Source organism: Lynx canadensis, chromosome D1 (genome assembly GCF_007474595.2).
Source record: "Lynx canadensis isolate LIC74 chromosome D1, mLynCan4.pri.v2, whole genome shotgun sequence".
In the NCBI taxonomy this organism is placed as follows: domain Eukaryota; kingdom Metazoa; phylum Chordata; class Mammalia; order Carnivora; family Felidae; genus Lynx; species Lynx canadensis.
The window spans coordinates 18,021,600-18,044,738 of NC_044312.2; the positions used below are offsets into that span (position 1 = coordinate 18,021,600).

General features: G+C 52.2%; 1 protein-coding gene across 1 annotated transcript in view; it reads left to right on the forward strand.

Moving 5' to 3' along the window:
• The first annotated feature begins 940 nt into the window (after positions 1–940).
• GRIK4 (glutamate ionotropic receptor kainate type subunit 4) overlaps positions 941–23,139 on the forward strand; it is a 183,033-nt gene continuing 160,834 nt past the window's right edge. The window contains exons 1-5 of the mRNA XM_032595059.1: positions 941–991; positions 1,639–1,716; positions 1,967–2,102; positions 6,704–6,868; positions 18,480–18,577. Of these exons, the coding sequence (XP_032450950.1) occupies positions 941–991; positions 1,639–1,716; positions 1,967–2,102; positions 6,704–6,868; positions 18,480–18,577 (528 nt within the window). The remainder of the gene's footprint in view (positions 992–1,638; positions 1,717–1,966; positions 2,103–6,703; positions 6,869–18,479; positions 18,578–23,139) is intronic.

Here is a 23,139-nt window from a genome sequence, read left to right on the forward strand (position 1 = left end):
TGGGTTTCTGGTGGAGGGACCCACACAGCGATGTGACCTCCTCCAACAGGAAGGATGACAGGGACCATCAGGGGTAAGACGAGAGGCTCGAGAAGTCAGAGGTGAGCATGGGAAGCTGGTGTCAGGTGAATGGTGTTCCTGGGGCTGGGGCTTGGCCTGGGAGCAAAGCTGACTGGTTCCCTGGAGGCTCCAAGCATCTCTTTCTCTGAGCACAGGGCTCTAACAGCTGCGGGCGGTGTTACAGATACTGCCCGTAAAGGCTCTCCCGTAATTCTCTGCAACACCCCCCCCCCCCCACCTTACAGAGATAAAAGTTATCAAAGTGCTTGGAAGTCTTGAGTAGAGAGAGATTCTAGAAGACCCAAGGGATTAAAGGAGGCTGATTTTTCCAACCTGAGGGGTGATTTCCAGGCTGTTGAGAATTCGAGGAGGGAGAGCCCTGTTCCGGTTCGCACAGGTGGGCCGGCCCCCGGGTGCCCTAGAGGCCCCCACGCGGGCCCTGCACCCTGCAGTGCTGGTTCCGAGGGACTGTTCTCAGTCTGAGCGATATCTCATGCTTCTGCACCCCCTCCTATTCTTCACTCACTCAATAACCATTCATTAAGGGCCTCCGGCATACGTGTCTGGAATCGTGAGGGTACAGAGATGAATTTGGCTTGGCCCTCACCCTCAAGGAGCTGGCCGCCTCCGGGAGAGAAGACGGATAAACAGATAGGCATAATAAAAAAGTCAAAAGTGATGAGTGTCTCATGAACGGTACAGAGAAATTTCTGTGGGAGTTTTAAGGAAGAGGGAATTAATTTGGGACGGGGAACCTGGGAGTTTCAAAGGAAGGAGATCACTCTGAGCTTTTAAGGTTCAATCTAGTTGAGGGAAGTTACAGAAAGACCTCGATGTTAAGGTAAACACCCTTCCAGGGCAATGAGTGGTCGCTGGGGAAATGTCAGGAGAGTACTGGGCTGGGGAAGTCAAGGAGGGCTTCTTGGAAGAGGTGGGTCTGAGGAGGAAGAAGGAGGGTCCTTGAAAGGAGGAATAAGGGGCGGGGCCAGTGTCAGCAGAGGCAATGGAGGAAGGAACGTAGGCCAGTCCTGGTCCTGATATAGGGGCGCTGTCGCTATGGGGGTGAAAGGGAGCGCTCTGTGGAAGCCAGAGTGCAGAGGCCCCGATGCCATCTTAGAGACTCAAATGGGACCAACCATTGGATAATGGGGAGGCCTGAGAACTTTGAGCAGGTCAGTGATAATCGTGGCCACACTCATTGGGTGAACCAGAAGGGAGTAGAGTGGGCAGAGCCAGGCCAGCCAGCCCCAGGGGAGGTGTCCTCTCTGGAGTAGACCTCAGTCTGGGTCTGGAACATGGAGGAGACCTTGGAGGGGAGGTGGGCACAGAGTCGGGAGGCCACCCTTCCCTTCGCATGAGCCTGAAAGGAACTCTGAGAGAACTGGGCAGAGGTACAGCTCCTGGCTTGTGGGGAGAAAGGCCCAGTGTAAGGGGTCACCAGCTCCCTGGGCATGAAAGAGGCATGTGGAGGGCTTATTGTGGAAGAGTCCCTGGGCACAGAGTCCCCATGGCCGGAAGCATGAGAAAGACCCTGGTCCCTGACTGCGTCTCTCCATCTCAGCCTTGCCCTTGCTGTAGCCCCCGACCTCCCGGCCTTACCACGCGTCCTCGTTGACTTCTCTGAAGAACCGGCCCCGGGGCTGGACGCTGTGCCAGGTGATGCTGTTCTTCCTTAGGCAGGCGGCTAGGAACCCTGAGCGGCATCCTGGCATAACCGGACAGCCAGGCCCGGGGGCCAGGAGCGTCAGCTGCGCACTCAGTCCTGAGCACGCTGCTCTCCAGACACACGGGGCCCCTCGCCAGGGACCGCCAAGCAGCAAGCCTGCTCTTGGTGACTGCCTGTTGGGGACGTGTTCCTCTGGTGTCCTAAGAGCCTGAGCCTGTACCTCATCCTTTGTGCCCGCAGCCCCGGAATCTGGGTTCTGACCTCAATATGGCCGAGGCCAACCAGCCACCCAGTCGAGGCTGTTCCCAGACAGGAGCTGATCATTGTCAAAAACCTAAAACCCGAATTGAAAAGTGGTGCCCAGAACAGCATGGAGGTTAGAGGGAGTTGCAGAGTCCCTTCGTTGAACCCGGTGGGGAGGAAAAGAAGAAAGAGGTGCTCGGGGGACCTCATATGCCCCTTAATATAACATTGCCACATTCCCTCTTCCCCACCTGGTCATGATCCCTCTGTCTCCGGGTGTGTCCGGTGATGCTCTGTGAGTTGATTATGTGGTGTTCCATGGCTGGCGGCTGTCCTGTACGTCTGGGTTGGTGTTGGCACATTTTCCTTGTCATCTCGGGCCACCATAACGGAACACCACAGAGTGGGTGGCGTCCACAACGGACATTTATTTCTGACAGTTCTGGAGGCCAGACGTCCAAGGTCAAGGTGCCAGCAGACTCATTTTCTGGGGGGAGCCTGCTCCCTGGCTTGCCTTCCTGCCACACCCTCACACGGGGGGGAGAGAAAGAGAGAGCTCTCTGGTGTCCCTCCTTGCAGGGACACTAATCCTCTCAGAGCAGGGACCTAGCCTCATGACTTGATTTAACTTTCATTACCTCTGAAAGGCCCTGTCTCTAAACACAGTCACCTTGGAAGCTGAGGGTTCAACATGTGAATGCAGGGGGGGGACACATTCAGTTCCCAGCATGTGTCCTGAAGGTGTGCTGTCGAGGAGAAGAGAACCCACAACCCCAGAAGAGACGATCGTATGTGTGTTGCCTCCTGTTGGTCCAGGTGGGTTTGTGCCCTTCGTGTACTGACGTGACAGAGACAAGTGAGGCGTCGGTAGCATGAGCCTGATCCAAACATCGCTGAGGGAGCTCCCCCCCACCCCCGCCACCCTAGAGGGCTGAGCTCCTTCCCAGACTTACAGGGGACGTGGGCATTTTCCGAGAGATTGTTTTATTAATTTACTTGGTTACAAGTGATTTACTAATATTTACAAGGTGATCGATGGAAAAGTTGGGGAGAGCGAGGTCATATGGCCCAAAGAGAAAAAGGCTCCCAGTTTTAGAAATTTACTGGGGGTTGGGAGTGTTAGCTAGGGGAATTTCCAGAGGCCCAGGGTCCTGTCTATTAGTGTTTCAGAGTTGATTTGCCTTGATGAGACTTTTTTTTTAATGTTTTTTTTTTTTCTTAACTTATATTTTGAGAGAAAGCGGGAGCAGGGGAGGGGCAGAGAGAGAAGAGGACAGAGGATCCAGAACAGGCTCCGTGCTGTCAGCCTGTCAGCAGCAAGACAGCAGCGAGCCCGATGCAGGGCTCGAACTCGTGAACCTCGAGATCTTGACCTAAGCCGAGGTCGGACACTCAACCGACTGAACCACCCAGGGGCCCCAAGACTTCCTTTATGGTGTGTGAAAGGCTCGTGCGCCCTGTTGCGATGGACTGAATTGTGTCCTCCCGAAATGCACGTGTTAAACCCTAACCCCCAAGATGATGGTATTAGGAGGTGGGACCTTGGGGAGGGGATTCGATTTTGATGAGGTCACAAGGGTGGGGGGACTTCCGTGATGGGATTAGTGCCCTTCTGAGAAGAGTCCAGAGAACGTTGTCCCTCCCTCTCCGCCATCTGAGGACCATGTAAGAAGGCAGGTGTCTGCAATAGATCCCAACCATGCTAGCTGATCTCAGATCCCCCACCTCCACGACTGTGAGGAAAAAATGTTTGCTAGATAAGCCACCTAGTCTGTGGTTGTTTGTGACAGCAGCCTGAGCTGATTGAGACGCACCTACCTGGTACACCCCCTTCTCGGCAGCAAATTCCCCTGAAGACGAATTGCACCGAAGGAAATGAGCCTTGGTTCAGGGTCCAGGGTCTATGTGAGGTTGACCTGGGGTTACCTTCTACCTCTACTGCTCACCAGCCCTGTGAATTGGGGCAGGTCCCTCGACCTCTCTGACCTCTGTTTCTCATCCTCAAATGAGGATAACACACAGAACACACACTTGTCACAGAGTTGTTGCAGAGATTGAGTGAGATCGTGTCCACTAAGCACTTACACTAATGTCGTCACTGAATAAATGCGTGCCTGCTAACGTAAAGCGCGTGTGCCATGGATCTAGTGCCTCTTTCCCGTGACTTGTGTGGGATGGCTCTGCCCATTCCTAGCATTTCAGATGTCTCTTTTCTATGCTTTAAGACTAGACTAGTGATTTCTAATTCTATTTTATTTTATTTTATTTTATTGTATTTTACTTTATTTTATATTATTGTGTTTTTTTTTAAATGTTTACTTATTTTTAAGAGAGAGAGAGAGAGAGCATGAGAAGGGTAGGGGCAGAGAGAGAGGAAGACAGAGGTTCTAAAGCAGGCTCTACGCTGTTAGCCCCGAGCCCGATGCGGGGCTCGAACCCACAACCTGTGACATCATGACCTGAGTGCCCCCTATTTTGTTTTTAATGGTGCAACTTTTTTTTTCCATATCGAGTCTTACGTGGAACCCCAAATATCCAAAACTGATGGGGAGGTGTGCTGGTTGAAGCTGGCGTGGGCTGGAGACCTCCATGTGGCCTCCCCCTCTGCTTCCTAATGGGACCCAGGGCCCTCCAAGGAACACCATTTGAGAATCATTTCTGTAGGTTGCCCTTCTTTTCTCTTCCCAGGGTCCTCCTCCTGGGCCAGCCCCGTACAATCGTTTAGATTTTTGCTTCCCAAGTAGTATTCTCATCCTGGTCTCGCTTTTCTGAGGCCACCTGGGCAGGTGTTGTGGGTGTCCTCAGGCTCTTCAAACACACCTTTCTAGCCCTTTGGCCACTCAGGCAGGTGGTGATCACGCCAGGTGTGTGAGGACTTTGCTACTTAATTCACGGAAGCCCACTTAAATGCCTACGTCTTTGGACGCACCTCCGTTGCCCAATGTCTGGCCCAACCTGTGTCAATGAATCTGATTTTCATCGTTCAACAAGGCAACGCGTATAAATACATCCACAAATCAGAAAAAAAAAAAAAAGGCTTTGTAATATTCTGTGTCCTGATTTTTGGTTTGGAAAATGGGTCACAGTAGGTATGGGAGCAGGATTCGGAGAAGACAGCATGGGACCTGGGTCTCTTCAGTCCACACCAGCCACAGAGATTCAAGGGCCACGAGTCGGTGAAATCTATTTGGCGTGATTCCCCGTGATGCTTTTCTGAGCCTTCAAACCTCTGAAAGATAAACTTCATATTTCTCCTTTTTTTTTTTTCTGTAACAGCTTGATTAAAATATAATTCAGATACCACACGATTCACCCACTAAAAGTATACGACTCAGTGGTTTTTAGTATAGTCACAGCATCATGCATCTATCACCATAATCAATTTTAGAACATTTTCATCACCCCGCAAAGAAACGTTGTGTGTGCATTAGCAATTACTCCCCCATGCCATCCAGCTTTTCCACCACTGCCGCTAGGCAACCACTAATCTATCTACCTTCCACCTCTGTGGATTTACCTATTCTGGAAATTCCATATGAACGAATCATCCAATGTGCAGTATTTTGCGTCTGGCTTCTTTCACTTAGCATCATGCTTGCGAGGGTCATGCATGTTGTGGCATGTGTGAGAACCTCCTTCCTTTTTATTGTCACGTACTGTTCCATTGCGTGGATATACCGCATTTAGCTTATTCGCTCGTCAGTTGATGGGCATTTGGAGTTTTCCACTTTGGGGTCATTATGAAATAGTGCTGCTCTGAGCATTCACATACAAGCTTTGTACAGATGCTCGATTTTGTAACTTCCGCTGCCAAGAGAATGAACGATATCCCGAGCTCAATTTGTTGAGCGTTTATACCATGTGCCAGGTACTATGTTGAGCACTTTGCATACACTGTTCGCGTAATCTTCACAGAAGCCCAAGGACTGGGCGCTCTCCCCATTTTCCAGGTGAGGAAACTGAGGTCTCGTAGCTAATTCAGGATGGAGCTGGGATTCGAACCTAGGCCTCTGTGCTACCTGAATAGTGCTTCCGGAAGTTGGGCAGCTATCGGTACCTCCCTCCAACCATTCCTATTAAGTCACGCCGATGAAATCCGGATGTGTCACCCACGTACATTATCTTACTGAAGTCACACACCAACCCCCGGAGGTTCTCTTACTACTCGTAACACTCAGTGAGGAAAGGAAGTTCAGAGAAACTGCCTCGCTCACCGGCTGCCATGGTTCGTCAGTGTCTGAGCCGGGAGCACCCGGGTTTGGCAGGACACTGACCCTGCTCCTTCGTGCCACAGCTCTCCCTCTCATGCCTGGCTTCCTTTAACCCTCTCATCTCAGGGAGTTTCGCAGAGGCCCAGAATGCCATTTTCACAGGACAGCCACTGTCTCCCTTCCTTTGCACACGCGGGCCGGTGTGCACATGTAGATGTACATCCAAGCGTATCGCCACGCCGGGGTCTCAGGACCTCGTACACATTGGCCCCCGGGGCCCTGCTATGACGTGATGGGGTTCCTGAGGTAGAGATGCACATTAGAATTCATGGCTGCACCTGGCTACGAACCACGACCCTTAGCATGTAGAGAGCTGGCTCTGGGAACAGTTCCGAGGACGGCAGGGTGGAGGGGGACGCGGGGAGCTGCCTGGAAGAGGAAGGTGGCAGTGGGGGGAGACTGGAGAAAGAGGAGGGTGACGGGAGAGGGTACCAACTGTCTCCGTGTGGTTGCCTGCCCACAGCTGCTATCTTGGATGACCCCATGGAGTGCAGCAGAGGGGAGCGGCTCTCCATCACCCTGGCCAAGAACCGCATCAACCGCGCTCCTGAGAGGCTGGGCAAGGCCAAGGTCGAAGTGGACATCTTTGAGCTTCTCAGAGACAGCGAGTACGAGACTGCAGAAACCAGTACGTAGAATGGGCAGGGCTGCCCTCTGCTTTCCTTGCTGGCAGAGGAGGGGCTGATAGTGTGAGCTGTACCCAACACCAGGCCTGCGATCAGCCGTTCCCAAGAGAGGGAGAGAAACATGCATCAGGAGGCCCCACAGGGCTTAGTCTGGATGAGGTCCCCAGGTTTCGTTGCCAGTTATGCATGGAGTAGAATTAAGACAGGATACTCATTCGTGCATTCACCCACCCATTCATTCCTTCATCTATTGATTCATCCAACTCCTGGACGTATCGTATGCAAACCGCTGAATGAAACCTTGTGTGTGATCAAGAGAGGTATGGCCAGCCCAGAGCCAGCTTAATCCAGGCACATCTGATCACCCGTCTTGCAATTTTGTGGTGAGGGCAGCACTGTGGGACTTGGGATGGAGTTTGGCTGTTGTGTGGGTGACCTTGGACAAGTTACTTTTCCCGTTTAACTCAGTTTCTTCCTCTGCAAAATGTGAGTGCTAGCCTCTACTTTGCAAATCTTGCAGGTTGGTGTGAGATTTAAATCACTTAAAATAACACACAACCCTCTGTAACAGGTCACTCGAGTCACATGCGTGGAGCCCCTACTATGTGCTAGGCACTGATTTTGACGCTACTACCCCGAGAGCTAGGTGTTATTGGCCTCACTTTATAAGAGAAACAGAGGCTCAACGTTGAGTATCTTAACGTTGAATATCTTGCCCATCCACAGAGCTAGCTGAGGGCTGAGCGGGTCCGGAAGCCTGCATTCACGTGGTCACCCTGCAAGGCCGGCGCCCGGTCTGCTATGCCCTCCCTGGAATTCTCTGGTGTGTTGCTGGTATCCCCTTGACGACTGTACAGGATGAGCTTCCCACTCAGTGCGCTGGTGCTCGTAGCTGAGCTGGAAATGAACAACCCCAGTGCAGAGGGAAGGAGAGGAGCCTCTCAGCCCAGAGAGGTGATAACGTCTCTTCCCCAAGACTTTGCCCCGTCTCCTCCCTTTGTAACACACGTCAGCCTTTGGTTACACTCACTGGCAAAACCAGACTAAAATAAAAGAGCCACCTGCTCAGGTGTACATGTGACACACCTGGTCTTCTGTGTGTGGACCCAGCACTGCTCTGATCTGGACCATTAGTATTGCAAGAGAAGAGACACATCACACTGGCCCACGTGTGGTAGGTAGGATGTTGTGTGGCTCCGGAGAGGGCAGGAAGGGAGGAAGCCTAGGATCTTTGTCTCATAGCTCCTTTCTGGCTCTTGTGATATCGAATCTGTGCTGTTCCCTCTCTGGCTTATTGCTTTCCCTGGCTCATTCATCATGCACCTGTTCCATAATGGTCATGCAGACCCAATGTCTGTTTATTCAGGAAACTTTTAGTGAGCATTTACTCTATTTCAGGCATGATTCGGAATATCATGCATTGGGAACGATGCAGAAAACAAGGTAGACGCGGTCCCTGCCATCAGGGGGTTTACAGTCTCCGCCCAGCGTGCACATCAGTGGCAACTTCCCTCGGCACCTCTTGGTTTGAATTTGCAAGGTAGAGGATCTGATGGGTCCAGCTCATCTTGCCATGGCAGATGTCACAAGTGACAGGTGTTGGCCAGATGGCCTGATAACGACCCTTGGGGAGAGTGAACAGTCTTAGGGGACCATACAGAACAGGACTGTTGAGTCCAGCAGGATCTATTGACACAGATTCCTACGGACAGGGGAATGAGGGAACAGGTACCGGAAATAGTCCTTCGCTTATTCATTAGTTCAGTCAATAAATATTTAGTGAGTGCCTCTGGGACTCTCTTCTCGGCAATGGGGATCCGGCAAGGAGCAGGTGGAAATCCTAGCTGTCAAAGAGATGAAATTCTGGTACAATGAAAGGAAGATTCCAATGTCTCTACACCTTCTGAATGAAGTCAGAAATACCAGCAACGTCTTGTGAGATCTCCTAGTCCAGTCTGTCGTGGATCTTTGTCAGGAGGACGGGTCCCCGACAAGGATCTAGGTTCCTAAATAGCTTTGCAGTGCGTACTTTGAAAAGCCAGCTCCTCCCTCCTTCCCTTTGGTTTCTTGGGGCAGAACAGAGAGCACAGATTGCCTATTGTGGTTGGGGGTCATTAGCAGATGTAAATTTCCTCTCCCAGTGACCCACGCAGCCTGTCTTAGTAAAGTCAATACATCTAAAATATTTAGCCAGATGAATCAGGGGAATGAAGGAAACGGATACTTTTATTCCACGTTACAGAGCTTTGGGGCGTCTTTTTCATGCCCTTCTTTTAGGCGCCAAGTATTTTATTAGCTAGTAACCCATGGTTCAGCTTTTACATCTCACTGTGTTTGAGGCATGATTAGCATTTGTTAGAAACAGGGTTTCTGGATCTTTCTACCCCAAAGGCCTTTCATCTGAAGCCAGAGCTGCTTCCCCACAATGGATTTTAAACACCACCCAGATAGTTCATAGGAATGTTCCAGCCCAGCTGTTTCCCTCCCGAAGTAAGGGAGAGAACAGGTGGTGGGTTAGCGCTCTCGGCTGATTCCAGGCAGGGACTGGACTTCAGTGGCCGTGTTGGGGGAAGGAGATAGGAGGGAGATGGGGTCCCCGGATCAAGGAGGGACGATAGATCTGCAATCCCTACTTTGGGGAGTCTGTGTTATAAAGAGTGAAACGTGGATATTAGAATCTGACCGGTCAGTTTTAAATCCTGGCTCTACTGTTTATTAGCTATGTGTGCATAGGATGTACTATAGTTTCCTTGTTTTTTGTGTGTGTGTTTTTTTTTTTAAGTTTATTTTGAGAGAGAACATGAGCAGGGGAGGGACAGAGAGAGAGAGGGAGAAGAGGAGAATCCCCAGCAGGCACCGCAATGATGTGGGGCTCAAACTCATAAACCAGGAAATCATCACCTGAGTAGAAATCAAGAGTCAGATGCTTAACTGCCTGAACCACCCAGTCACCTCTACAGTTTCCTCGTTTGTAAAATGAGGGTGATGGTAATATCACCTCCTAGGGTCACTCAGGGCACAGCATGAGACGGTGGAGGTGAGATGCTTAGTACCGTGCGTGTTACTGGCACTCGGTAAACGGCCCCTGTGGACTTTGTTGTTGGCTTTCTTTCCTCGTCTCCTTTGAGCAGGCTTCCTTCCTGTCTTATCATCCTCTCCCTCTCTTCTGTGTTCAGAGTCCAGCCACCTGGAGGTGACAGCACCGTCTGCCTCCCAGCTCTTCTCGAGTGGCCTGTCTTAATGTCAGCACGCTTCACGGGGCGTCCGCCGTAACTGGACATTCCCTTTCCCTTTCCAGTTTTCCGGACTTGATGCACCTGACAGCGTGGAGCCTTTGGAAGTTGTGATGGGCCACCCAAAGCCAGCGGCTGCTCAGTGTCATGGGCTGTGTTTTCCCCAGGCTGGTGGCCCAAGGCTAATTTGCATGATTAACTGAAAACTATCTGAGTCAGTCTGGGGCCCTGAGCAATGCCCCCAGACTCACACCTGTCACCCTCGGCCAGGAGCTCTGTTCCAAGGGGACGAAGGAGACGCCAGCGGTTCTTGGTTGTGGAAAGCGGAGGCCAGCTCTAAGTTTGCGGTAGCAATCCAGCAACGTACCATGGTGTCCACTTTCAGTAGCAGTAGGTGGGTTTCAGAAAGTTCTGGATAGATCACGCTTTAATGAATTATGTTCAGGGCGGGACTATCCGTCGAGGAGAACAATGACTCTTGCAAGAATCTAAGATCTCAAAGTGTCAAGAAACCGAAGATGCTGACGTCCGGGGTTCCACTTCCTCATCTGATGGTTGAAAACCAGGCTGGGAGATGGGAAGGACCAGACGGGGCATTAATTAACAACAACCCCGGACACTGGAAAGTTACAAGTGCAAAATCACCTCCTCTTGTCTCTGGTTTACTTAGATTTTCAGATAGTGGGTTTATTTAAAGTGAGGGTCGCCCGTAAGGCTTCCTCAAGCCCACGTGGGGTTCCCTTCACCCCTACCCTGTCACCGTCATTGCCTCGGGCTTCTTGATGTTTGGCTTCCCGGACTCCCTCCGTGCAGCCCGCAGATCTGAAATGAGAGGGATGGACGAGACCTGCTAGGTCATCTCTTTCCCGCCTGGCCCTTTCCCTCCCTGCTTCTGTATCTTATCTGCACCTCAGCCTTTCTCGTGCAGGGAGGTTCCCACAGGCCTTGCCCGGCTCTGTTCCACAGATCAGCGTGTCTCCCGCGGCTGCCGTATCCGAGCTTAACTGAGCGCCCGCCCCCTTATCACCCAGACGCCCGGAGGCACTGTCCCTGCTGCTGCCAGAGCCAGTTTGAAGTTTAATTTACTGCAGAGCCAGAAGCAGGGGCCTCCCTGTCAACCCCTCGCCTCTGCCTTGGCTTGTCTCTGTGAGGCCAAGCGTGCTATCAGCTGTCCACACTGTTTCCCCTGGAGACCCGGAGGCGCACTGGTTATCCGGCCCCACGCGGCCCCTGTGCCTGTGGAGAGGAGCACGGCGTGGGGTGCTCGGGCCGCAAGGTTTTGCTCTTCCTCCATGAGCTCCCGAGCTCCTCACGGGCTCCAGCGGCATGACCTCGGGTGATGCAAAGCTGCCTCCAGTAAGTGAGGGCAAGCGTTTCTCCCATCAGTTCAGTAGACCAAATCCAAGTCCGCGTCAGGGGAGAAAGTGAGAAGCCAAGAGAAAGTCATATGAACGGCGATGAGTCACTCAACAAACATCCCTCGCTGCCCCCTCTCTGAGCTCCCCACATCCCATGTACGTAACGTGGACTCAGAAACGCATTGAAATCATCTGGTCCAACCTCCTCATGGTTGGGGGGCAGGTGGGGAGACGGAGGCTCACAGTCTTTCCCAGGAGGCAGTTAAAACCCAAAAATGTCTGACACGTGACATAAAGTTCAGTAGCTGTGCCGCGTGGCTCAGACGTGGGCAGAGGGCGGGTGGAAATACGTAACGTTAGCTGCAGCTGGTGGTCAGATCGTGCCTCTGGGCTGGACTTTGGAGTGTTTGGTGGGCAAAGAGAAGAGAAGGCACCCATGCGGACTGCGTGGTGGCACGGGCCAGCGCTCGAGGCAGGAAGCCACACTGGCTGGGGGCACAGTGACAGTTGGGCGTGGCTAAAGCAGAGAGTTTCTGTGGGGCAGTGGTGAGGGCCGGGGTTGGAGAGCGGTGTAGACTCGGGGTCAGGTTCTGGAGTCGGACGGGCCAGGATCCTAATCCTGGGCTCTGCCAGCACCTTGGGCTTAGCTCCTGTGCCTCAGATTCCTCGCCTATAAAATGAGGATAATAAAAGTTCTTACTTTAAGAGGGGTTTTGTGTGTGTGTGTGTGTGTGTGTGTGTGTGTGTGTATTAAATGAGGCGATGGGCTGACAAGACTGAGAGCAGTACCCAATATAGGGTGAACTCTCGATAAATTTTACAAAGCAGCAGCAGCAATAGGAGAAGTAGGAGTAGGAGTAGAAGGAGAATTCGTATACGAACTTCTCCCTCGCAGGGTGACTGTAAGAATTCAGGGCGCCGGCCCGTCTGCCAGCCCAGCGCCTGGCACATGGAATGTCCCAGTGAATGGTGGTGCTGTTCAGGACCAGGCTGAGGGCTTTCAAGAGACGCCCTGGGTGGGGGGGAGCCAGCGGCACTTCTGAGTTCTCTGACCAGGGAGAACCCTCCCCCCACAGCGCAGGACGGTTCGGAGGCCTGGTGCTGTCACCCTCACCTGCCCCCTTCGTCGGCTCGGGGGTCAGCAAGGCCCCCCATTCAGCCCTTGTCCGCTCTCAGAGGGTTAAGGATGGAGCACACTCCCGCAGGCTCTGGCACAGGCTGGTTCTTCCAGGGTGATGGAGGCCGTTGTTTGCTTTGCTCCGGGACAGTCAGGCTTCGCTTTGCACTGGGTTTGCCGCGTAACCAGACCCAGAGGCCCTGTCCTCCCGCCCGACTTGGGCTTTAGCATCGCGAGGTGTTTTGATGGGAAGGGGGCTCCGAGTTCTCCCAGCCCCCGCTGGTCCACCTCACTGTTAGCTCCCCGTGGCCAGGCCTGTTCACCAAGGGGCTCAGGGAGCCACTGAGTGACTCATCGGGTGCCAGGCTGTGAGTGAGGAGGACCCTGCCCCACCCAGGAAGCTGCCCCTGCCCTGGAGGGCCTTGTAATCAGCGATCCTACCTTTAACCCCTCTTATGCCGTCTGCATCACAGACAGACCCTTCCTCTCCCTGTGAAGACTCAAGAGAAGGACTCGGGGTCAAGGCCAGAACTGGCATCTTGAGGGGAAGAACCACCCCCTTCCCCCACTTACAACACCCCATCATGGTCTTTTATTCCAGCAGCTTCTCTGACCCTGGTCTTCCGATGCCTCTGCTGACTGGGAAACTTTGTTGCCATGGCAATGTCATTCACGTCTCCATTCCCTCTCTTCCCTGCCCCCCTGGGAGGCAGAGGTAAGGTGCACCTCCCTCTCCAGCGGTCCCTCTCACAAACTGCCCAGGGCTGTCATGCAGCTGGCCCGGGCCCATCGAGTCAGCGTTCCAGAGGTTTCAGAGCTGAGGCCCTTTATAAAGTTTCCATTTTTCTTGAGCAAGGCATCCTTCATAAGGAACAAAAGAACAATTCCCAGACCCCAGGAGGTCCCCAGGCCATGGGGATTATTGGATCATTTTGGATCATTTCAATTCAGTTGAGCAAACATCTTTTGAACAGTTCCTTTTTGTCAGAACCGAACTAATGTGACCCAAGCCCTCAAGGGATTCCCAGTCTGTTGTGGGAGATGGACAATGGATGGTCGGAACGGCACAGGTCCACAGACCTCTAAGGCTGGATGTTTTTAGAATCTAGAACTTTCCAGCTACGGGAAAAGTCATGAGGTGCACGCACCATGCATCAAGTAACCTCTCTAGCGGGGCTTCGGGCAGAACCCCAGACTCAAATAAATGCATAATTACGTTCAAATATTCGCATACTATAAATAACCTCACATCTGTCTGTTTCGATCAGATTTTGCACCAAATGAGCTAGATGAAAACCATCCAGTTTCAGAGCCTTTCGGATTTTTGGAATTGGGAATAAGGGATTGTAGCCTTCTAAAAGAATTTATTTTTAGGAGATGCTTCTCTCTATTGAGGCCCAACATAATGAACCAGCTTGGGGCAGAAGCTGGCCAGGAATTCAGAGAACAGGGAAGGATCTGTCTCAGCAGCTCCAGGGCAGGACTGAATCAGAGCCACGGTGTTATGTGGTAGAAGGAGGGGGAAGTGTGTTCTTGCCTGGGGGCAAGGTCTGCGCTGGGCACTGGAGGATCAGTAGGAGTTTGCCAAGCCCAAGGGCAACAGAGGGCCTAGACCACGGTCACCTGGGGGCGCGAATAGTGCTAATGGACTCCTTCTCAGAGAAGTGTTTTTAAATGATAGAAAGGATGACCAAGGAAACCAGTTATATGGCAATGAGTTAAAATATTTGTATAACGATATATTAGCAAATGTGCTTCTTCATTAAGGTATTAAATGGCCAAACCTAGCAACAGGTGCAACTGCTGACCTGATTTTGAAATAATGATATAAATGTTATCTTGAGATTATCTGAGGCACTGCAACGTGGCAGGAAAAGATTTGGGGTGTCCGTTGGTGACAAAGTCACACGTACTGTTAAGATACTGTGGTTATTGCCTATGTTCACAATTGGAGGAAATGCCAAGTTTTACTTAGGAGAGAAATTAATGATGTCGCTTTCCCCCCCAAAGTGTTCACAGACCACTGACTTCTACCCCCCAGATCTGAGGCAGCAGGTTAAGAATCCCAGGTCCGGTCAGGGAGAACTACTTGGGACCAGGCTCAAGTAGGAAAATTGGGAGTATGTTCCTAGTGGGCTGGTGTGGAATAGTCAGTTGTGCGATGGGAGGAAGGGCTGGGAAGGTAGTATCCTTTTTTTTTTTTTTTTTTTAATGTTTATTTCTGAGAGACAGAGTGTAAGCAGGAGTAGGGGCAGAGAGAGAGGGAGACACAGAATCCAAAGCAGGCTCCAGGCTCTGAGCTGTCAGCACAGAGCCTGATGTGAGGCTCCAACTCACAACCTGAGATCATGAGCTGAGCCGGAGTTGGACGCTTAACCGCCTGAGCCACCCAGGCGCCCCAGGAAAGGTAGTATCTTGAGGAAATCACACACATTTGAATTTTACTTCCTCCTTGGAAGAAACTTTTTTTTTTTTATGCCTTCTGTATTTTATAATGACGTGTTATAAAATGAGTAGATGCTCATTATAGAAAGTAAGAGAAAAGAAGAGGGGGAAGAAAATCATGCAACGTCGAACTGGCCAAAGCGATCCCCCTTAACGTCCCAGTTAATCACCGTGGGACGGTGGGAGGCTGCAGGGTGCCAAGGTGAGGGTGCCGACCTGGGGTCAGGGACTGAGGGTGTGAATCCCGACTCTGCCCTTTAATTTTTCTGTCCCACTCTCTCATCTGTAAAATGAAGTTGACAGTCATAGTTCCTATCTCATCGGGTCGTTATGAGACTTAAATACGTCCGTTCGTATAAAGCGCATAATTAGCTCTCAGTAAATGCGGGCTTTTATAACATCTTCTTACAGGTGTTCCTGAGCGCCTGTTTTTTGTATTTGCTTGGTTGTAGCCTTCATGTAGATATATGTATAATTTCATATCCTGCTTCTCTCTCTTAATATTATTTCATAAATATTTTTAATACTGTCATAAACTGTTCCTAAGCATTTTAAATACCTAAATAATACTCCATGTGGGTATATGACCGACATTTAAGGTAAGTGTTCCCTTATGACTAGACCTGTAGCTTATTTCCAGTTTTCCATGGAAAGTGTTGAGCAGGCATCAGGGTGGTTCAGCAACTATTTATTGCGCACATAACTATGAAGCACAGGCCCTGTGTTAAGTATGGAGGATACAGAGGTAAATAAGACAGGCTTTCCTGTCTGCCATGGACATGATGGGTGCGTGATACCAGAGCGAAGTCCCCGTGGCAATGTCTGGCAGGTGGTTGGAACTTGACCTTTAACCCAGGACATAGGTCAGAGTACAGGATCACCTAGGCAGGGAGGAGAGTAGAGGTCAAGGCAAGGGTGAGATTGCCCGGGGAGAGGGAGGCACAGATCAAACCTGGATTTAGCAGGTGGAGAAAGGAAGGGGAATCAGCAAAGGAAGTGAAGAAGACTGACCAGAATCAGGGTTGGACGGTTATGAAATTCAAAAGAACACAGCAGTCAGCAGCATCAGGTGCTGCAGAGAGAGAATGGGATGGGAAAACTGCTAAGAGGTCACTGGTGACCTCGGGAAGCAGATTCAGTAGAAAGAGATGGGATGGGGGTCTGGACCAGAGGGGTGGGTAGGGAGGGGTGGGGTGGCTGCAGGGAGCTGGGGGGGGGGGGGGCTTCGAGATAGCAAAATGGGCACCGGACAGGATGGGGTCAGCACACTTGAATTCCGGTGCTGGCTCTGACCTTTGTTAGGTGCCTGACTCCTCTAAGGAGGAGTCACTGAACATCCCTCGGGTGGTGTTTCCTTATCGGTAAAATCAGGAACTAAGACCCACTAAAGTTCAGGAGTCTGATGGCCGACGGACTTAGAGCGTCTAGTGGCCAGTAAGAGTTAAGCTGGCTGAGATCACATGGCCTAACTTACATGCCAACTGCTTCAACTTGGAAGAGCAGTCTTCAGAGAGGAAGCCGGCTTGTGGCTCCTTTGTCACTGGGAATGTTTCAGACACAGTACAGATGAGCTCCGCTCGGGTACCCATGGCCCGCAGCCTCTTGGCCAGCTGAGATCCCCGGTGTGGCGGGATCCCTGCGTGAGCCTCAGGCTGGGAGGACAGCCTGTGGTTTGTGTGTGAAACGGCAACACTGGGATTTGGGCTCTGGTGCTCCCCCCGTGAGGGCCCATGAGGGCCATCACGTGGCTGTGTGGACCAATGTTGAGGACCCTACCCTAGGAGAAAGAACATCTAGGTTGCAGGTGTGGCTTTGCAGCCGCCTCCTCAGTAAGGAACCTTGGACTGATCCCTTAACCTCAGTTTACTGGCCTTGGAAATGGCTCAGCCTGACTCTTGACGTGAGTAGGAAGAAAATGTGTCCAGAGTCAAGTTCCGAGTTTTGCAGTGAAGAATGCCTTGCAGTGTGTCCGGGAACCTCGGTGCATATTCCAGTGGGCGACTCTTGGGTTCTGATACCACGGTCAAGTTCTCTCCGTCACCTCCTTTTTCTCCCGTCCTTTGGTGCTCAGTCTGTAGCGTTTTAAAATCTGAGATTCTCTCCTCCTCTTCTGATTGCGTAGTCATCCATCCCTCCACTCATTCGTTCAATGACTGTGAGCTGGGCGCCTAGAAAACCTTGTGCTGGACACTGAGGAGGTGAGAAGCGGGGTCTTAGAGACAAGTATGGCTCAGCTGCTGCCCTTACGGGGTTTGAAATCTAGTGAGAGCAGAAAGACATCTAAGCAACAAGCTGAATTCGGCACATTTACAAGCGTCTCAGTACAGAGGGACACAGCAGGGGCCTCGGGGGCCCTGGGGGAGATGGGGAAGATTAATTCCACAGAAAGGAGCCGGGGAAGGCGTAAGGAGGAGGGCATTTGAGGTGCTCTTTGACAGGGTGAGTGTCCAGAGTAGAGGAAGGAAGGGCTCCTTCTCCGTGGGGAAGCCCAAGATCACAAAGTGCCCAACACACTCAGGGAAGCAGATGCACCAAGCTGGGGTCTAGGTGAGCAAGAGTGACAGAGGATGCCATCGAGACATGAGACTCCTCCTTGCCTCTCTCTCTCTCTCTCTCTCTCTCTCTCTCCCTCTTGTTTTCTCTTTCTGCTTATCTCCCTCCTGCTCCCTTGGCTTTAGCTGAGTCTGATTTCTTCTCTCTGCGTCCTCTCTACCACCCTTTGTCCCACTGTTTGTCTGCCTTTCTTCCTCCCCTTCCTCTTTAATTTTTTTTTTTTTAACGTTTATTTATTTTTGAGACAGAGAGAGACAGAGCATGAGCGGGGAAGAGGCAGAGAGAGAGGGAGACACAGAATCCGAAACAGGCTCCAGGCTCTGAGTGGTCAGCACAAAGCCCGACGTGGGGCTCGAACCCACGGACCGTGAGATCATGACCTGAGCCGAAGTCAGACGCTTAACCGACCGAGCCACCCAGGCGCCCCTCCCCTTCCTCTTTAGATTTGAGGGGCTAACAGACTGCACGGCAGGTGACCGTTCTGTGAGCTGGGCCCTCAGCCCCCGAGGCAGCCATGCTGAGGCTCCCAGCACCCTCGCTGCAGGTCTGGCAGGATGGAATCCGCAGGTTTCCGCCGTTAGCCCCCGTCCTTCAATGACAGCCAAGACAATTTACACACCCTGTTGGCTGTGGCCGTATGTTGTCATAACCTGGGTCATTTCCTCATTTAATACCTTCCATAAACTCCAATAAAGCTGTCCCGGAGCCCCATAGTCCAGAAGAGGAGAGGCACTGAGTTTGGAAAGGTGGGAGGACGCTGGGGGGAGAGTGGTGGAAGGTGAGGGTCCTGCAGGTGAAGGTTGGGCGTGAGCCTGAACCCCAGGCAGGGGAGCCGGCCCCCATCCCGCCTGATGAGTGCCTTGTTTCCTTTCCTGCTGCCCGCGCTCCGTCCTGTTGCTGGCCGCAGTGTGTCAGATCCTCCCCAAGGGGGTGGTCGCCGTCCTGGGACCCTCCTCCAGTCCGGCCTCCAGCTCTATCATCAGCAACATCTGTGGGGAGAAGGAGGTGAGTGCTACGCCAGCCTGGGGACTGTCTCCGGGCTGGCAACCTGTGCCCTGGGCCCAAAGATGTCATGGATTCTCAAGGTCTGGAGGAGCCCATTGGGGCCTGGTTGGTGTTACCAACAACAACATCAAAACAGTGAGAAGAAGTGGTCCTTTGTTGGGTACTCACTTTTCTCCAGGCTGTTTGGGTGGAGGGGACACAGAGGGGAGATTTCACAACAGGACTTTTAAACTGAGCTGCTCTGGGTCTTTGTATCCCGGGGTGGGGCGTTGCGGGGGGGGGGGGGGCCCTTGGAGGTGATGGGTGGAGGGAGAAGCTGAGGACACCAAGAAGACAGAAGTCTGAGCTCCCCAGGAATTGCTTCATGATTCTCTGTTCAGATACGGTGATTCTGGCAAAGAATGCCTTTGCGGGGGAGGCACTGCTACATTTTATTGCTAAAATAAAGTTTGAAACTCTTGCTGTCTAAGTTCTCTAGGAAAAGGTCGTCTTTGGTTTTCTTCCCCATTCACCAATTCCAGTGTTTACTTCTTCAATCAGTGAATTCTTCCTCAGGTGTCACCTCGAACTTGAGCTTCCGTCGTTTCCGTGTTGAGATCATTTCCACTGGTTCCAGTTCCATGGGGGATAAAGACAGTTGGGGATGAGTTTCTGAGTAATAGCCTGCTCTCTGTTCCATCAACTCTCTCCCTCCTTTTCCCCTGGAGAAAACGAACTCGAACCTTTGTTGTTTCGCTTATTGCTGGAACCCTTCCTAGTTTCTCCAGGAATCCGTCAGTCTTCCCTTTCACATACATCCCTGGGAGACAGTGGCAAAGTACCCCCTCAGCCCTTCTCTGCCCTGAAGAGCCTTCTAGCCAGGGTCCTTCGAGGACAGACAGAGCTTGGTGACGGGAGGTGCAAGGTCAGGAGCCGGGGAGAGGGCAGGGCAGAGGGACAGGGGAAGGAAGCATCAGTCTTGCACCTTTTCTGGGGCCTGGAGGCTCAGCCTTCCAGGAGCAGTAGCTTTGGGAGGATCTGATTCTAGAAATAGGAGAAAACCCACCACGGGACAGATGCTGCCTCAGCAAGCCGCCCCTGCTGCCTATCCTCCATCCTCTGGAGCCTAACCCCCTGCCCCCGGTCCCCTGGAGCCTACCACCACCCCCCTACAGTCCCCTGGAGTCTACCCCCTTAATGTCACCCACTTTTCTCACGGTCGGAAGAAGGCCTGGCGAATCCCTGAGTCTTTGCCCAGATATCTATCTTGCCTCTTCATGAACCCACTCTCAGAATTGTTACCTGCACTTTATTTTTTTATTAATTTTTTAAATTTAGTTTTGAGAGAGAACATGTACAAGCGGGGGAGGTGCAGAGAGAGAGTGGGACAGAGGATCCAAAGCGGGCTCCACGCTGACAGCTGAGGGCCCGATGTGGGGCTCCGACTCGCAAGATCATGACCTGAGCCGAAGTTGGACGCTTAACCGACTGAGCCACCCAGGCGCCCCGTTACCTGCATTTTAAAGTGCTTTGCCGTCCTAGCTCTAGTCCTGTGGCTGGTCTTGTCCCTCCCACCCCTGCCTCCCCAGCCCTGGGCCACTGCCCTATAGGCTAAGCCCCCTGAGCCTTCTGGCCACAGGCCAGGTCTCTGCGGAGAGCTCCCCATCCCTACCCCCTCAGATGCCCTGAAAGATGGCTCTTGACTCATCCTAGGCCAAAAAAGGTGCTTCTGTCTTCACTGCATTCCCCCGCCACCCCTCTACTCAGCCCCCCCCCCCCATCTGACAGGCCTTGGCCCCAGGAAGTTAGAGCTGATGTTTAATTTAAATCTTTCTTGCCGTGCTCCAAGTAACAGCTCAGATCTCTGGCAGGCTGTTATTCCAGCAGTCCCTGTGATCTTCACCAAGTGAGGTTGCCAAGACTTAGGCTCCCCATTTCCTCTTTTCTCCTCTCACCCCCCTCCCCATCACACTGCCTCACTGTCCCTTACAGTCACCCCCCAACCCCCACTCCAAAATGGCCTCCTCGTGGGGTTCAGTGGATTTTTTTTCCCCCTCCGCTAACACATATCCCTTAACCCTGTTTGGCATTTCAGGCCAGAGGCAGAGACCCTGATTTATAACCGTGTTCCCCACCCTGCCCCCCCCCCCCCCCCCCCGTGCCACTGACCAGCCAGACAGGTTGTGCTGTCCAGAGAACAGCCAGCCGGTTACCCCTCCTTTGTCTGGTCATGTCCCTTCCAGAGCATCCTTTCCTTTCCATTCAGATTATGCATTTCTTTTCATATTTTATGAGGCTGAACTGCCTCACACTGATTCCCCTCCGCTCCAGGGAAAAGAAATGGAGTTCTCACCGAGGAGTTCATTCCTTTAAATGCTGCTACCCTCTCTGTAGCCCTGTGGCTGGTCGCTTTCTGCCTCACCTCTCCTTCCCCCCCACACCTCCACAATGACTTGCTGGGATGCATTTGCAATTGCAAATCAATTACGGATTGATCTTTGTCCTAGAGAGAGAATCAGCTGGATTGGCCTGGGCCATCCCTGCCTGGGCCCGTCAGAGCAGCTGGCTGGTTTTCCAGCCGCCTGCAAGATGGCCGGGCTGTGCGGGAGACTTCCCACCGACTGCACTTCCTGGGGAGGCCCCTCCAGCCTCACCCCCGCACAGAAGAGTTTCAAGAGCTTTTTCAGGAGCCCCTAGATTTGGGGAGAAAAGGGGAAGGGAAGCAAGTAGGCATTACTGGAACACTTACTACATGTTAGGTACTGGGCCATTGTGTCCTTCATACACAGGCTCTCATTTCATCCTCCCCCAAATCCTAGAGGCACGTATCATTCTCTCCATCCTAAGGGAGCATAGAAAGGTTACATAGTTTGCCCCGAATCACACAGCAGAACCTGGCTGCAAACCCAAGTCTATAACCTGGAAAACCCATTTGTCCTTCACTTCCTTGAATATCCGGAGTATTTTTCCTCATCCATCACTAGGGTCTGTGGATTCAAGGGTGTCTCTAAGGTTCCGCTCTGTTGGGGGTGAGTTAGCTGGAACTGTGTAGGCTGGGTGGCCACACAGGAAGCGGCTAGCCAGCCTGGCCACCCTGCCCCTGCCTGGCCTTGGCCTCCATCTTGCCCCTTTGTGAACGGTTTCTCCTTTTAAGGTGCATTTGTTCTTTTTAGGCAGATTGTATGGGATGCAAAATACAAGCTGGGAAGAAGGACCCCTTGTGACACCCCTTAGATCCACCTCACTCTTCTGAGTCTTGTCTCCTAACTCGCCAGGGTTTCTCCAGGTGTGCATTTTTCAGTCTCTGCTAGAAAATATTGGGTGCCCTCTCTGTGGTTCAAGGGCTAATCCTAGTTGAATTCAGGAGTTTCCTGATTTCTGCTAAATCTTCGCTCTCCCCTGCCCCCAGTCTCAGAGGAGCTCTGGTCTCTGGCTGACCTCTCCCAGAATCTTAAAAGGACAAGGTAGCAGACCCCTATAAACACCATCTCAACATTATCCCAGACTTCGGACTGGCCCAGGCAAAGAAAACGTCTGCAGTCATTTCTGAATAACCCACTCTAGGAGCCGGTGAACTCACCACCAGGAAGTCCTTTCTGCTGTCTACCCCCAGTCCCGCTTGCTTTAACATCATTCCAAACCATGCTGGCTGTACCTTGGCCCTCCCATAGTGCACGGGTCCTAAGGAAAGACAGGGGTTGAGGTTTCCTGAGTCCATCTCTGATAGACGCAAGTAGCCTTCAGCTCTCCTGGCTCTGGCTACCAGGGATGAGGGTGACAAAACCAAATCAAGGTGGATGGCAGCTTATTACGCTTTAACTTTCCTATTACCCACCCAATAGCCTAAGCTGCCAATAAAGCAGCATCACAGCCTGTTAATATCTCTGACCGGGAGAAGAGAGGCAGCAGGCAGGGGCAGTGCCTGCCGGAAAGATCAGTAATAGACGCGGAGAGAAGCTGACACGGTCCTAATGAAGCCAGAGCAGGTTTTTATTTACCTGGCTCTGTTCAGAGGCTCTCTGGATGGCTCCTTAGCCTGCGGCAGGCGCTCCCTACTCCGTGTGTATGTCTGTGGAGGCACCCGGTCCAGGCTGTCACATAGGAAGTTTGTTGGGAGCTGGTTTATACACTTGTCGGCCGGGCTGGTCTGATGGGGCTCCTTGCTTAGTCCCCAGGGCAGTGTTTTTCTCTTTCTGTCGTCTCTGCTCTGATTTATTAACTACAAATAAAATATCATAAGGATTACGCCTCCACGAGCCTTTTGTCTGGCTGCCTTGCAGTGGGCAGTTGTTCTGAGAATAAAGACCTATTGTTTTGGCCTCTCAGGGCCACAGACCCCAGCTCCAAGGCCCACAGTATGTTTATACGGGTCTCCGGGGGAAGGGGTTCTCATCCTGGGTGGTCCTGTTTTAAGCACTGTCAAGTGCAACATCAAGGATGTCATCTTGTCTTCTTCCTCTGGTGAGGGTCCCGAATCCCGCAAGCTGCACCTCCACCGATGTGTGTCAAAGGTCTTCCGTAGACCTTCTTCTTACATGGAAGAATCCACCGTCCACAGCCTCGCCTCACTCAGGCTTGCTGGC